Source organism: Hoplias malabaricus, chromosome X2 (genome assembly GCF_029633855.1).
Source record: "Hoplias malabaricus isolate fHopMal1 chromosome X2, fHopMal1.hap1, whole genome shotgun sequence".
Taxonomy (NCBI): Eukaryota; Metazoa; Chordata; class Actinopteri; order Characiformes; family Erythrinidae; genus Hoplias; species Hoplias malabaricus.
Window position 1 is genome coordinate 36,806,009 of NC_089819.1, and position 14,654 is coordinate 36,820,662.

General features: G+C 38.6%; 2 protein-coding genes across 4 annotated transcripts; both read right to left on the minus strand.

The window, feature by feature from the left end:
• Positions 1 to 18: 18 nt before the first annotated feature.
• LOC136676731 (MAPK regulated corepressor interacting protein 2-like) lies at positions 19 to 6,200 on the minus strand. Of its 2 annotated transcripts, none has more exons than XM_066653925.1 (5): positions 5,674 to 6,200; positions 5,436 to 5,505; positions 3,754 to 3,887; positions 2,149 to 2,250; positions 19 to 426 (listed from the first exon to the last, which is right to left on the minus strand). In XM_066653925.1, exons 1-5 carry the CDS (start codon positions 5,726 to 5,728, stop codon positions 419 to 421), a joined length of 369 nt encoding a protein of 122 aa, XP_066510022.1. In that variant the 5' UTR covers positions 5,729 to 6,200; the 3' UTR covers positions 19 to 418. The 2 variants fall into 2 exon arrangements, with proteins under 2 accessions (XP_066510022.1, XP_066510020.1); XM_066653923.1 differs by having other exon boundaries at positions 19 to 500; positions 5,674 to 6,196.
• Positions 6,201 to 7,252: 1,052 nt separating this feature from the next.
• LOC136676845 (glycerophosphodiester phosphodiesterase 1-like) lies at positions 7,253 to 14,324 on the minus strand. Of its 2 annotated transcripts, XM_066654104.1 has the most exons (7): positions 14,254 to 14,305; positions 14,000 to 14,128; positions 11,584 to 11,759; positions 10,955 to 11,060; positions 10,675 to 10,767; positions 10,134 to 10,345; positions 7,253 to 9,539 (listed from the first exon to the last, which is right to left on the minus strand). In XM_066654104.1, exons 3-7 carry the CDS (start codon positions 11,688 to 11,690, stop codon positions 9,392 to 9,394), a joined length of 666 nt encoding a protein of 221 aa, XP_066510201.1. In that variant the 5' UTR covers positions 11,691 to 11,759; positions 14,000 to 14,128; positions 14,254 to 14,305; the 3' UTR covers positions 7,253 to 9,391. The 2 variants fall into 2 exon arrangements, with proteins under 2 accessions (XP_066510201.1, XP_066510200.1); XM_066654103.1 differs by having other exon boundaries at positions 14,000 to 14,324.
• Positions 14,325 to 14,654: the final 330 nt, after the last annotated feature.

Consider the following 14,654-nt stretch of genomic DNA (forward strand, 5'->3'; position numbering starts at 1 on the left):
AATTTACTGTTTTTAATTTTTTTTTTTTTTTTTTTTGTTCCATTGTTTTTATGCAAAGAACAGCCACGAAAAACGGACGTCTCATTTTCGGCACGCTGTTAGAAAGACACAAAACCAGAAGAAAAATGTCAGTTCACCATTATCTCTGTGTTTTCTGTGAGAGGGTAAGACTGACTGGCCAATCAGGCAGAGGCAGAATTACAGAAGAAGAAGAGCACATGTTCAGGCTGAAGACGACTCCTGCTTCTCTATATACAGTACAGTTTGGCCCTTTGGATTCTGAACACTGTCCTGTGGAGGCGATGAGGAGCTCTGTTAAGTTCACTTGGTGGGTCAGCCTGAGTCATCCTCCACCACCCCACACACACCCCAGTGCCCCATCCTCAATCCAGACCACATGCCCCTACTCCTGCACCAGTCATACACCTGTCACGACAAGTTAGCAATGTTAGCTAGGAATCGCTGGGCCCACCACTCCTCCAGGTCAATAGGCACAAAGTCTGCAGAAAGGATAATAGAAGAACAATTCAGCATAGAATAAACCATATAGAGTTGATAGTGTAACTTAATATTACCTCTGGTTATATTAAGTAAAATATTTATAAGTAGGATATTTTTGTAAATATTGTAATGTTTTAGTTACTAATAAGCTTTAGAAATCAAAGTTAGCTTTTTACTCATTACATTTATTTTATTCCATTCAGTCAATGACATCTGTACCGTTTTGTGCCTGGGCACACTTTTGACTTCATTTTATTGCGAAAAGAACAGTCAAACATTAATAGTTAAGGTAACCCAGCTGCAGTATGCACCAAACACAGCCTTGGTTATTAAAATTACAAAAGCTACATGTTAGAGAGGGTTAAAGTGCAATCTAAAGGCTTTCAAAAGTCATGTTTTGAAACCTGATCAGATGCCTGCGCCTACAGAAAGACCTCATTTGTGGAGCTAGAGCACTCAGCTGTCGCTTTGGCTGCAGCAGATTTACACTTGGACTGTACCACAGACTGAAGTGGAAGTGTTTCAGTAACACCAGGCGAGGGGGGGGGGGCAGTGGGGTGGATGGGGTTAAGTTGTTCAGCTATTTAATGTTCACCCATGTGAGATGCATTATTGGCATCACCTTTATACTGCTGCTGTAACAGAAATTCACAGTAGGCAGACAAATCTAACCCATTACTTTGTGATGTAAGCATCTTGTTTGAGATTTGTCAAACATGAGCCATAATTGTGCATTCATAATATGGCGATTTTCCACTGCATGGAACCTACTCGACTTGGCACGGCTCTTTTGATGTTCTACTGGCCAAATCAGGTCCCTGGAACCAGGTAGGTTTTTGTTCCCAGCTCACTTCGGGTTCCAACCGTGCCGAGTAGGTACTAAATGGTGATGTGTAAACCCTACAGAGTGCTGATTGGCCAGAGCCATGTCAATCACCAGGAAATGCTCAATCAAATCCAGCAGAGAATTCACATTTATTTTTAATCAGACTCATTAGTTTTGCCAAATAACCTAACCCTAAACTGAAGCCTGTCCAAGAAGCAAATAGAGAAAAAGGTGCTTTTATTGCACAATATTTTGAAATGTTTCAGGCTAACTGAGAAATCCTGCCTTGTGCAGTAACAGTCCCATCAGCAAAAGAATAGAGTTACAGAGGCAGACCAACTCATGTGTGGTATAGAAAAGCAAGTATAAACATCCTGTAGACAAAGTTCTCTTTAGCTTTTGTGGTCACCAATCTTCATGTATGAATGCACATGGTCAAACAGTGTAAATGTACCTTTAAAAAGATACAACAGTTGTTTTAAAATCCAATTGTGTTCCCTAAAGGTACATTACCTTCTCCAGAATTTCTAATAGAAGACGGTACAATTCTCTAAAATACTGAATATGTACTTTTGAGGGTACCACTACAAGTTATCTGTACATTACTTTTTGGCTTAAATAAAAGTCCATAAGACTATCATCCTTTTTTAAACTTTCACCTCTGCAAGACAGTAGATTTTTTTTAGGTAAAGTGGGGACTACTTATTTTTGGTTGGGTTAAGGTGTTCTGAACCTAATTGTTTGGGACTTCAGGTATCAAGTATCCATGGGAAATAATGGCTGATGTTGATGGGTAAAACCACATACAAATAGACACTGACTTTTCATGCTGGGGCTAGGACTCCTCTCCGCATACTGCACTGGGCCTTTCCCATGCTCTGGCTGGGCTCCATCCCCAAGCTTCTGTTCAACCTCCTGCCAAGCTTCAAACACAGATAACGCAAAATTAGTAAAGAACTCTAGGGGTTGAAGCTGGATTACTGGTTATCCAAATGAGTGCTTGTCTGTATTTTACTCATTTGATTACAGTCTAAATACAAACTGTCCTAATTGACCTTTGAATCCAGGTTCACAGACCTCTGTTAAGACTTAAATACTTCACAGACCCTCCAGACTCATGGGTTGGTACTAATCAGATAAACTAGAAGAAACGTTTGTAAGAAAGGCTACTTAGCTTGGCACATGTCCAGAGATTACTTCTAGACAGCAGGTGACCTCAAAGTGCTTACAGTATTCAGTTTTGACAGTCTAGATTTGCAAGGGTGAGAAACAACTGCTGCCAAACAAATGCTGCCAACTAAACAAAACCTGAAACCTAGTCATTTCCATGATTTTTCTAATCAAACAAATCATGTCTATTTATTGCACAACATGTGATTATGTTCTGACTATCCTTGCTAGCTTCACATGCTTTACATGTGAAGTTGCATCAGCCATTAGGAGGAGGCTGGCCTGAAGCAAGCCAGTTATATGAAGATAAGGGTTTTGGGCCTCCCCCGCTCCCTAAAAAAGAGCATGGTAGCACCAATTCTATTTTTGGGTTGAAAGTGGCAGTGTTTGAAACAATGTGAACCCTACTGTACTTTCTTTGAGTAAACAAAATGTTTTCCAAACTACAAAAATGGGATAGGAGTGCTCCATGTATTTGTTTAGCTTAACAGTAATGTTTAATATATACTCTCATGAGCACAAAATGAACCCTGTAAAATATTACTTCAAAACTGGCTTTTTATTTATTTATTTTTTTTTTTACAGTGCACAAATGACCTTAACTCCAAGCAAGCTCAAGGAATACTTGGGAAGACCATGAACCTGTGGCAGCTTGACTAGAATTAATCTTTCCCTTTCATCATAAGTGTCATGGTCTGAGTTTTGTCCCAGCCTTGGCCCTTTTTCTATGGAGCATGGAGTTTGAGAATCTAAGTTACAGTTTAACAAACCCAGGTACATTTTGTAATGGTTGTCAGGCTTGGAATTAAACCTAGTCATGGACTACATTTTAACTGGGAACTTTTCATAATACTATGGGATTCAGAACTGGCTCAGTTTTTGATGATTGGTTTCAGATCATAAATGTCACATTTCATCTTGGAGGTATCAGAGCTCCATCACTCGAGAGTACTTGGTTCTACTGCCCCACAGCCCAGGTTTTATACCACTCTATCCAACATGGCACTGGGTATGCTAGAATTCTCTGAATTATTGAGCAATCCACTGCTTTTTTTTTTTTAGCCTAATCTGTAAACCATGCTAGCCACATGCTAATTTGCTTTGCAAATATGTTAAAAGAAGCGACTTTTACGTAGCTGAATATATAATTATAAAAAACAGAAAGTTTGACCGTTTTAATGAGTGGGAAATTATTTTAGACTTCATCTCCGACTTGAAAAAATTCTATAGCATAATGATACTTAAATCTGCCTCACCTTCATATACAAATCTGACATTCTCTTCGTGTGCTGGAGTGAAGCCCTCTGCTGTGCTGTCCTCCTTCGGCGAAGTTGATCTGTGATAGCGCTTCCCATTCAGGCGCTGAAACACGATTTTAGGTGCCGGTGAGCTAAAAACAAGAACATTGAAATAAAAACATACATAAAAGCCTTATGATTGACAGTTTGTTTATGCATAACGTTAGAAAAATCTGTGAGTTTCCCTTATAGCTTTATAAACAGCAGCACTGGTTTCAAACCACTGTGTGTTGTTTTTTTTGTGCGGTTTTTTTTTTTTTTACGCGCAGAGCATCATTCCACGTCAGTTCTCGCTGCACGACTGTGTTTATCGCTCAAACAGTCGTTCAGGATAGAAAAAAAGAAAAGGAGAAATTCCCCTTTAAGACCTTTATACAGAGAAGCCATGTCTTCGGCTCTGCGCATGCGCTGTGATTCAGTTAACTTCCTTACACAATGTCGTCTCTGTGGAGATTAGCACAGCAGCGTGTTATGAAATTATACTTTCAGCTTTCGTTATATGGGCAGAAAGTAATATAGTATTTTATAAACGGTAACTTATATAAAAAAGTGTGTAGGACATATACATATGTTTAATAAAGTGCGTAAACGTCTACATATACGTTAGCGTGTTTACAGCGTATATAAATGGTTTTACGGGCGTTAGGGTTCATATATCGCTATAATGCTTAAAACATCTGTGTATTTTAGATTTTAGCGATTATATCTTTAGTAAACACAAACGTTAACGGTTAGGTAAGTTATAACACACACATTGACAAAAATCAAAAAGCTCCGGAGTTTGAAGTGCTGTAGTTGCGCTCACTAATGTTACACTGTTTATTCAAAACTCGTTTGTATTTATTGTCATTAGGTTTCTAAAACGAACTGCAAAGGCGACCGTTTTTCAGAGTTGGACGCTCGTGTTCGCAACCGTCCGCGCACATGCGCAACACCGACAAGGTCAAACTCCCTCAGACTACAACAAACAAAGCAAAACTTCACAAAATAGTCTCTCCGCACATTGAATCAAGCGTCCTCAGATATGCAGACGTCTACACGAAGCGACAGTGCTACCTATTCAGTACTTGAGGTTTGTTTTTGACGTTAGCCTGCGGTGTTAAACATCAGGAGTTGGAAGGTTTAAAGGACGTCATGGTGTCCACATGGAACTGAGGGTATGAGGTTAAGAACCTTGATGTTCTTAAACAATGACCAAACTTTTCCCTGTTCACAGCCAACTTGAATACTACTTCCAAACACCTGTAGTCTACAACACGTTATACATTACAGGGTATACACATTGTAGAGCATAATGTAAACGTGAGACCCACTATATATTTCTCTCCCATTAACGGTGTTCTGCGTAATTAAAGTTCTTTTATTTCATTAAGCCTGCTTGTTTTCTTCATTAAGTTCCTTGTGTACCATCTTGCTGAGGTTACGTGTTCACTTTGGTCATATGCGATATTTAACATGAGAGAAACATTAGTACAGTTTTATACGTTGAACCTTCTTAATGAATTGGGAGAACAAAAGTTGTTCATATTATGTTTAGTTTACAGCTTTGTCTTTGCTACAGTGGTGTAATCCAGTGAGGGACATGTGGAGAATGTTTTAGTATATTTAGTCACATTAAGCACCACTTTATTTTTACTCACCTTGAGTCCAGCCAGTGGCTCTGTTTGTGCTTCAAGTCGTTTGCTTTGCTGTCAATCTGCTGCGTGGGGCCTGGAAATTAGGAAAACATAACTATAACACAATATGATCCAGAGCAGGTATGTGCCACAAATGTACAGTATCCAATGCATAGGTATAAGCTAAACTGAAAATCAATAATGCGAACTATAACACGTCCTAAGTTTACAAGCAAGTCTCATGAATTGAGGTGACACATACCTGTCCTCCGTTGTGTAACTAGTTTGCTGGGACCTCTAGTGATTGTGTACATCATGTGAGAGCAGCTGAGGTCCTTAAAAAATTTGCAGACCCAGTCCACCGTTCACAGTATTCCGGTGTGTGTGTGTCAGAGAGACAGAGAAAGCAGTAGACGCAGTCACCTATCCCCTGCTTTTCCAAATGAAGCACTGTAACGGCTTTACCACAGCACACAGAGCTTATGTTAGTTGGTCCTGAGTCAGTGTATGTTTCTCCGATAAGTTACTTAACGCTGTTCGTCTGTGCCTTATTCAAGCCCTCCAGCTCCGGCTCCTGTAGCTAAAATCCCCTTTCTGTATATCCTCGATCTCCGATGATCTCTGAAGGTCTCTCGGTGTACAAAGGGCGGTGAGATAGCTGTTAAATATCTCTTGTCCAATGTTACTGTGAAGGACACACTGCTCAGAGCTGGAGGACTCTCCGTTGCAGGTGACCCCTGTTTATCTCACGCCGCTCAGAGCCAAACCCCGCCCATTTCACGCTGACGCAACGAACACGCCCCTCCGACTGAGCCATTAATTAACCATTTCACCGCCACAACGCGTATATTTATGCTCTCCGCATGTGATTGATTACCCCCATCCCTCAAAATCATCTCTGCTCATCAGCATTAGACATGTATATTTTATTATGTATTTAGTTACTGTGGTAAATCTGTGAAGCAGGACATGTACTGAGGAGAATGAAAAACATCCTGCTCACTCAAAGCCTGCGCAAAAAGCGTGCAGCCGCAAGAGCATGACACGGATCGGGAGCTAATGTGAGGCTATTTAACCGCGTGTGGAACTCGGTGTGCTCTATGTGGGGCAAAATGAACAGGTTTATTCTGAACCGCACACCCGCTGGACCCCGATAGCGGAGACCCGTGAAAATGAACATGATGCAACTGTTGCATCATCACGTCACTGCCTCAAGTTCCCTCCACTAGAGAAAGAGTCCAGTAATGTGACTCTTACTGGACTTTTTGAGATAGGGTGGGTTCATGTGGGTTGTATGTTACATTTGTAACTCTGTGCCTATGAATCCTGTATTCATAATGTTTAATAAAGGCATTATAGGTGTTACATTGCATACACAGCATACCAAAACCTTACACAGTTGCTTATAATTATACACAATGTAAAAGATAAGATTATAATGTAACTAATTTGTTTAAGCTTACAGATTGTTGCACAAAATGTCCAGAAAATCTAGATCATGTATTTTTATGTTACTACTATGAACAGTTTTGTGAAGGTTTAATATTGAGTTAAATATGTGATTATTGCTTTGAATTGCTGCATCACTTCTGTCAGTTTTATGGTGAATCCTTTTTTTGGGAAAGACCACTTACACAAGACAAAATAAATGTTTAATTCATTTATCAAAAATGAACCATGTATAAAAAATGTAATGTATTAACACTAGGACAGCTATATACCATCAGGTCTTTAGAAAGACTGACATGTAGTCAGTATTTGTCCTTGTCTGTAACTGATTTTAATAATAATAATAACGACAAAACAGAAACAGTAGGTATATAATATTATATAACGTCTTTTATTTTTTTCAGATTATTTCAGTTCAAACATAGTGAAACAGATTTTTTTTATAAATATGTGCATCAAAATGTCTCATTATTTAAATGTGTTTTAATCCTAAATTCAATAAAGTAGAAGCTAATGTTCTACACAGATTGCGTCTGGTCTTTAACAGACTACATTACTAATAGGGTTACTACAAATCCTTTTTAGAGCTACATCTACACTGTCTGTGTCTAAAAACCAACCCCAGACAATTTGACAATGCACTCACCCTCATGAGCTTTTTACCAAAAGAACACTTTCCAGATGCACCGATGTGATCATCTGAAACTGAAAGTTTTCTCCTATTGTAAGTTAATGTGTCTGAACTCATAAAGGACTTTGCAGTCATGTAATTTATTAAAAGTCTGGAGATAGCACTCACTTTGAAGTCATGAGCTGCTGATTCCACTGGGCTAACTGCTGACCTCAGGTTATAGTCTGAGGATACTAGTGTTATTGCTGATACTTCAGTCTGATAATGAGGATTGATTGATTTTGTTTTGTTTGTTTGTTTTATGTGGAGCAGGCCTAATCCTGCCACCTTGCAGTCAAATGCAGCTCTTAAGGCTGTCAGGCTATAGTTTAAGGTTAGTATGCTATTTGTCCAAAGGTTTGTGGACACCTGCTAATCCATTATTCTTCTGAAGGGTATTAAGAGGCAGTTTGCTGCAGTAATAGCTTCTTGGAAGGCTCTAAACTAGATGTTGTTTCACATGGCTGTGATGATTTTACAGCATTTAGCCATGAGGGCATTAATGGTCAGGTAATGATGTTAGCCTCTCCAGCTTATCCCACAGGTCCTTAATAGTGCTCCATCACTTCAGAGAACACAGTTCCACAGTGAACACTGCTCCACAGTCCAGTGCTTAGAGGCTTTATTAAGCATGAAGAGCTTAAGCTCACATGCTGCTACTACATAGCATTCCATCTGACAATGGAGATTATAAAAAAACTGTATGAATGCATGTGTTCACAATTTGTAAAGCTTAAAATGGCTAAATTCATAATTATATTGATGTGTCTACAAACATTTGAACATGTAGCCGGGTATGCTTTGATTAGAGCTAGGTAGAATTTTAGGAGCAAGTGCAGGGCTCCTGGCGAGTGTTCTTTTAGGCACAATAAATCACAGCTATCATGATTCCATGCATTTCTTTACAGTACATTACCATAGCAGTAACAGAATTCAAGGTAGATTCACTGAGATCCTGTTCATTATGAAAAACAATAATGTGATCTCTTTTGACAAAGTGATATTTAGATAACTGCCTGAGAGGTAGAAAGTTGCAGTAATGAGCTAATTAATTTCTTAAATTTTAAAGCCTAACATCTAACAAAATAATGGTGATAACCAAGCTTCACCTTGGAATCAGTACTAAACCCAAAAATGAAATCTGTTCTACACATGGCCACAATATATCAGTAAACAGATTTTCTTTTACTGGAAAAAGCATGATGTGAAATGAAATACTAAGAAAATCCTTAAGGTTTTATCTTGATGTAACTGTCAGAAAGATGCCATAATTTACCAAACCTATATATATCTGCTCACCTGAGTCAGTATTTGCAGTACATTTGAACAGAAAAAAATTATGCTAAGTACAAATACTAATTATATATTAACCTATGTATTTTATAACCTATACTTCATCAACTCAAAGTGAACTAGGGTCACCTGCATGAACATAAATACATTAGACACCTCAGCACCATTAATCAGAGCAATTGTAGGATGCACATGATGCCTGTCTTTTACTTTTAAAAACAAACTTAATTTCAACGAGAACATTTATCATGCAGTTGCTGTGACTGCAAAAGAGGTAAGACAAAAAAAAAAATCATCCTTCCACATTAGCCAACTGTGTTCAATAGGACATTAGGCTTATTTGGTGAATAAACTGTAAATTCACACATGTGTTTATCTTCCTTTTTTCAGTCACCTGTGTACCTTATAATTTACAGTAATCAATACCCTTAACATTTTTACAGTACCGTTTTAATTTGCCAAAAACGGTTTATTATATATCAGTATATTGCACTAATTTTAAACAAAATCATTTCCTCAGCTGAGTAAGTACAACTACAATGAAAAGGTCATTTTGGCACTGCAGTGTTCAGTAGTGTGGCTCACAGTCTTCTGTTAGACTGTCTGTGATGTAGTTGATGTTCAAGTGCTGCTGGTAATACTGCTTTTCCACAGCTGTGTTCACTGTCCAGGCCACAACCTCCACACCTCTATCAGCCCAGTACCGCACAACGTCCCTGACACACACACAAATATTCAGGTTATAATTAAACTCCACAGTGAAAGTGCTGACCTGAGTTTTCTATATTTTATACACATATTCATTATGAAACCACTTACAATGAAGCTCTTCATACCTTGAAAATTATACACATATGTACTGAGTGAACTCTTCATTACAAATCATACTGGGCCCATTCTACATTAGCTTCACCACTGCTTCTTCATACACACTGGACTTATTTAACAATATTTATGTTAATAATTAATAGTCTGTAACTGCTTATCCAGTTCAGGGTCGCAGTGGGTCCGGGGCCTACCTGGAATCACTGGACGCATGGTGGGAACACACCCTAGAGGGGGCACCTGTCCTTCACAGGACAACACACACTCACATATTCATTCACACATATGGACAATATTTGAGCCGTCAATCCACCTACCAGTTTGTGTTTTTGGACTGTGGGAGGAAACCCACATGGACACAGGGAGAACAGACCAAACTCCTCACAGACAGCAACCCGGAGTGGGGCTGAATAACCAAAAAATATCATTTTTTCTGCTGAAACTAATGCCTGTAGTGATTATCTTTATTTGTTATTGTGACTTACGTTGAGATGTAATTTTTCTGCAGTAGGAAAGCAGACACACCACACAGGTTCCACAGCAGGTGATGATGAGCCCAGTCCAGCAGCACATCCAGCATCTGCATCCACTGGTGTTTCCATGCTGATGTGAAGCGAGGTGAACCATCACCATAGTGACTCAGGCTCCAGGGGCGGTGTGTCAATGCTGTAACAACATCTGGATCTGTCTGCCGCATCTGGAGCATGGGAAACATCAAGACACAGTGAGATTGTGCATTTAGGTCTAACACATAGGCTGTTACAAATGCTTTTTAACTGAAATGTTCAATAGAAATGTATAAATGAATTTCTGTTACAACTTATTAGTAATTAGTTATCATTTTTTAAGCAAGATGGCAAGATGAGAGAAGTGGCAAATTTATCCTGTACCACCTTCCTTAAGAATACATAATAAAATATATTTATCAAGCTGAAGGGTAACACAACAGTTGGTTGATGTAAAGCAGTATGTGCATATATCTTTATGTAGTTACGCAACATATCTGTAACTACACAAAATAGTTACTCTGTAGATGACTTTGGGTTCGAAGGAGCAGACCACACTGGAATTGTAGAGCACTGAGTGCTTCTGATATAGCTTCTTTAGAGCTGCAGCTGCCTAGACAGAATAATAACAATATTTTTCAACACAGTTTGCTTCCAAAGCTTCTGACCATGCATGTGAATAAGCCAATGAAATATTTATGCAAAAATACTGCAAAAGATGCATATAGTCTATTAATGAGAGAGTATAAAATAGACCCAGAAATGGTAACAGCAGAATCAAACCTCGCTGCACATCCTACCTCATCTGCATGACCTTTGACATCGAAGTAGATGGTCAGCTGGTGTTTGATGCATTCCTCCACGGCCTCCTGCAGAGTCGGGATCTTCTCTCCTTTGAAACGGTCACTATGGGCCACCAACATAATCACACTCATTGCTGGCTTCATTAGACATTATTACATCACTGGAGGTAGACAATGGTTGTCTAACATTAAGTATTCAATGCTTTTGAAACTTTGAGCATAAATGCAAATACATGTCACAGGTGAAAGTATGTGACAGCAAAAAATGTGAGCTAAAAAACATGGAATTTTACATAGCCTGTGCCTTTGGTCATTATTCAGCATTATTTTCAGATTTTCATCCAGCTGCTTAGAGAAGCCCATCATTGTTGTGTGTTAGCATAATATTTTACACTCTGGTATTCAAAAGACAACAACTCTTAAATCTTGAACTACCTTAACCAGGCTATTCACATTTCAAAATTACTACTTCCATTTGTCCTAAAATGTTAATCAAAAATAAGTATCCATTCATATTTCCAGAAAAAAAATAGTTTGCTGCAGCTTACTGTCTTTCTCGTTGTGTACAGGCAGAGCAATTAAACATTTGTTAGAGAACACTGTTCATTAGGCCTCAACTGTGTTACCTTAGTCTGTGCTTGGCTGCTGCGTCCAGTTTTCCAATATCTGAGAAATGCAGTTTGCTGAGGGGTCCTGATCCATTGGTGGTCCGGTCCACTGTTTCATCATGCATCAAAATAGGAACGCCATCAGCAGTGAATTCCAAATCCAACTCCACTCCTGTTGCCCCATTCACACTAGCCTGGGAGGCCACAAAAGCACATTTGGAAGTAAATACAAGTTTCAGATACAAAATCATCAAGTTGCATCAGGCTCCCATCGTCTCGATCATTTGGTGTGAGGACGTCAGATTTTCTTGTCTTGAAAAACTGGGACTGACCGTGAGGGTGAGACACGGCTCCCTATACGGCTTCTCTGCACTCAAAGACGGAGCAGCGGAAGACACAGCTCGCCCTATATACGTGGTTCCTTGGCTCCCAGAGACAGAACTGCAGAACAGAGTTCTCTCTCTGCGATTCCTTTGCTCTCAGAGACAGAGCTGCAGGAGTTCTCTCTCTCTGGCACTTCTGCTCCCAGAGACAAAGCAGCCTCAATCTGCACATCAGCTCACACACATTAGAATGAGCTACAAATGTACACATTTTGCTGCAAAAGACACATGTTTGCTTTTAGGTTTAATGTATTCCTTTTTTCTGAACTCCTGAACTGAGATCACACAATTGATTGAGACATTCAGCTCAATCAGACAGTAAGCACAAGTCTTATGAATGTATGACAAGGGACCAAAGGTGCGACTGGACCCGGAAATGACGGGCCCAATTAACAAGCGGATATGGCAAGCTGTTTTAACCCAAAATGACACTAGCAATATATGTCCTAACTCCATTTATACTAGCGAGAACTCCAATCTAAAGATCTCTCTAAAGTAGTTTTTACTAGTAACAACTCCCATTTCATATATCAACTATGACATTTTTACTAGTAAGAATACAGATCTACATATCCATAATGAAATTCCAACAAGTCACAATTCCAGAGGACATATCATTAATGAAATTATGACTAATCATAATTGACATACATTGAATATCACCCTCTCATATCCATAATTGCATTTTTACTAGTAACTCCAATTTGATATATCTGCAATTATATTTTCACTAGTACAGATGTAATTTCAGATATCTACAATGCAATTCTGACTAGTAAAAAGCCCTGGCTCACATATCCATAATTGAATTCTGACTAGTAAAAATGCTAATTCAAGATCTCTCTAATTACATTTTTAATAGAAAAAATATTAGTATGGCAAGAATTCAATTTACCCATGTGAAAATTCAATTGTTACTAGTAAAAAAGCTATTTTTGCTAGTAAAAATCTAAATCTTACTAGTAAGATTTCAATTGTCACTACTGAAAATTAAATTTCTGATATCAGGAATTAAATTTTCCCTAATAAAAATAAAATTTCTGGTATCAAAACTTGAATTTTTACTTGTGAAAATTTAATTTCAGACAACAAAAATTACATTTTTAATAGTAAAATGGTAATTCTTGCTACTGATATTTCAAGAGTTTCTCCATTCATTTTAATGGGGAAAATATTTTTACTAGTAATAATTTAATTCTTGATATCAAATTTTAATTTTCACTAGTAAAATGAACGAAGAAACTCTTGAATTATCACCAGTAAGATTTCAATTTTTTAATAGTGAAAATGTTATTTCCGATATCAAGAATTACATTTTTACTAGTGCGTAAGCGTGCTATTTTAAGCGAAACCTAAATGATATCTCCGCTTCTACTTGGGCTATCCATATGAAACAAACACAGAGCTCAAAACCTGCACTTTCAACAGAACCCCAGGGTTCAACGTTTATTGAACCGATCACGTGATTTGGTCACTGTTTTTTGACAGTTTTGAGACATAGTTTTGGCATATAATTTTAAAATACATGCATGTCAGAAACTTACATGCAGGTAATTGACATTTGGATTTCAACAGGACACGTAAAGTTGTATTTGGCTCACCACTGTAAAATCATGGGTAGCTTCTTTAATTTTTTTGCTTTACATATTAACATATGCACTATGCAAAAACGGTGGCATTTCCCTTTTAAAAAGTACACACCGGCTGAAAAGAAAATTGTGAGTATTGATACAAAAACTTTAAATACACCTAGCGATAGCTATTTGACTCCTGCCACACTGACACAATTATTTGGAGAGTAGGATTGTTATGGTTTAAATACTACGGAATTCCCTTCTTATAGTGTGTCTCGAAGGTTGTATGGACATTTTTAAAATGAAATGTTATCCTAATGCCAATTTTTCAGCTTCTTCCTAGTTGTCAAACTTCATAACGTAAATGCATTAATGTATATTGTTGTTCACCTGAAAACCACAAGTCGTTATTTCATTGAATACACACCACGTAGGTCTGACTTCTTGACTGTTGAGAGTATTAAATCGAAAACTCACTGCTCGGATAGCTGCTATTGTGTTTTCCGGGGCGTCGTGTCCTCCGCCACGATGAGCCACCTCCGACACCCCGCCGGGGGCGAGCCTGGAGCCTTGCCGCAGAACCTGCCTCGCCCGAGCCTGCGGTAGCTGGGGGAAACGGAACATTACCAAAAACATATACATAGAGGCTGTGAGAACCGTGGACCATAAGGGACTCCGGGTACCGAGCAGAAACACCATGAACAAAGCCGAGAAACACGGCAATCCATCACCTAACTGCAGCATAGCGGAAATACAACAGGGGTCAAGCTATCCGCACTTTGGAAATTGACGGTCAAGCCATCCGCGCTTCGAATCCGAATGCACGTATAGGCGCGTCATTACGGGTTTTCATTGCAGACAACGCCACATCCGCTTCGGGACAGGGAATCAGAAACCCACGTTTGAGCAGCGATGTCAGTTACTACATCACTAAATGCATGTAATACTAAAACTAATAAGTCATTATGAATATTTTTCGTTTTAAAACACTTTAAAGAGGCATTAATTATTTAATACATTTACGTATATGGCATTATTATGTAAACAATTGGCTTTGAATGGTAAAACTGATGTACATGTAGAAATGCAGGTTACATTTTACTGTACCAAATGTAAATACATTAATACCTAC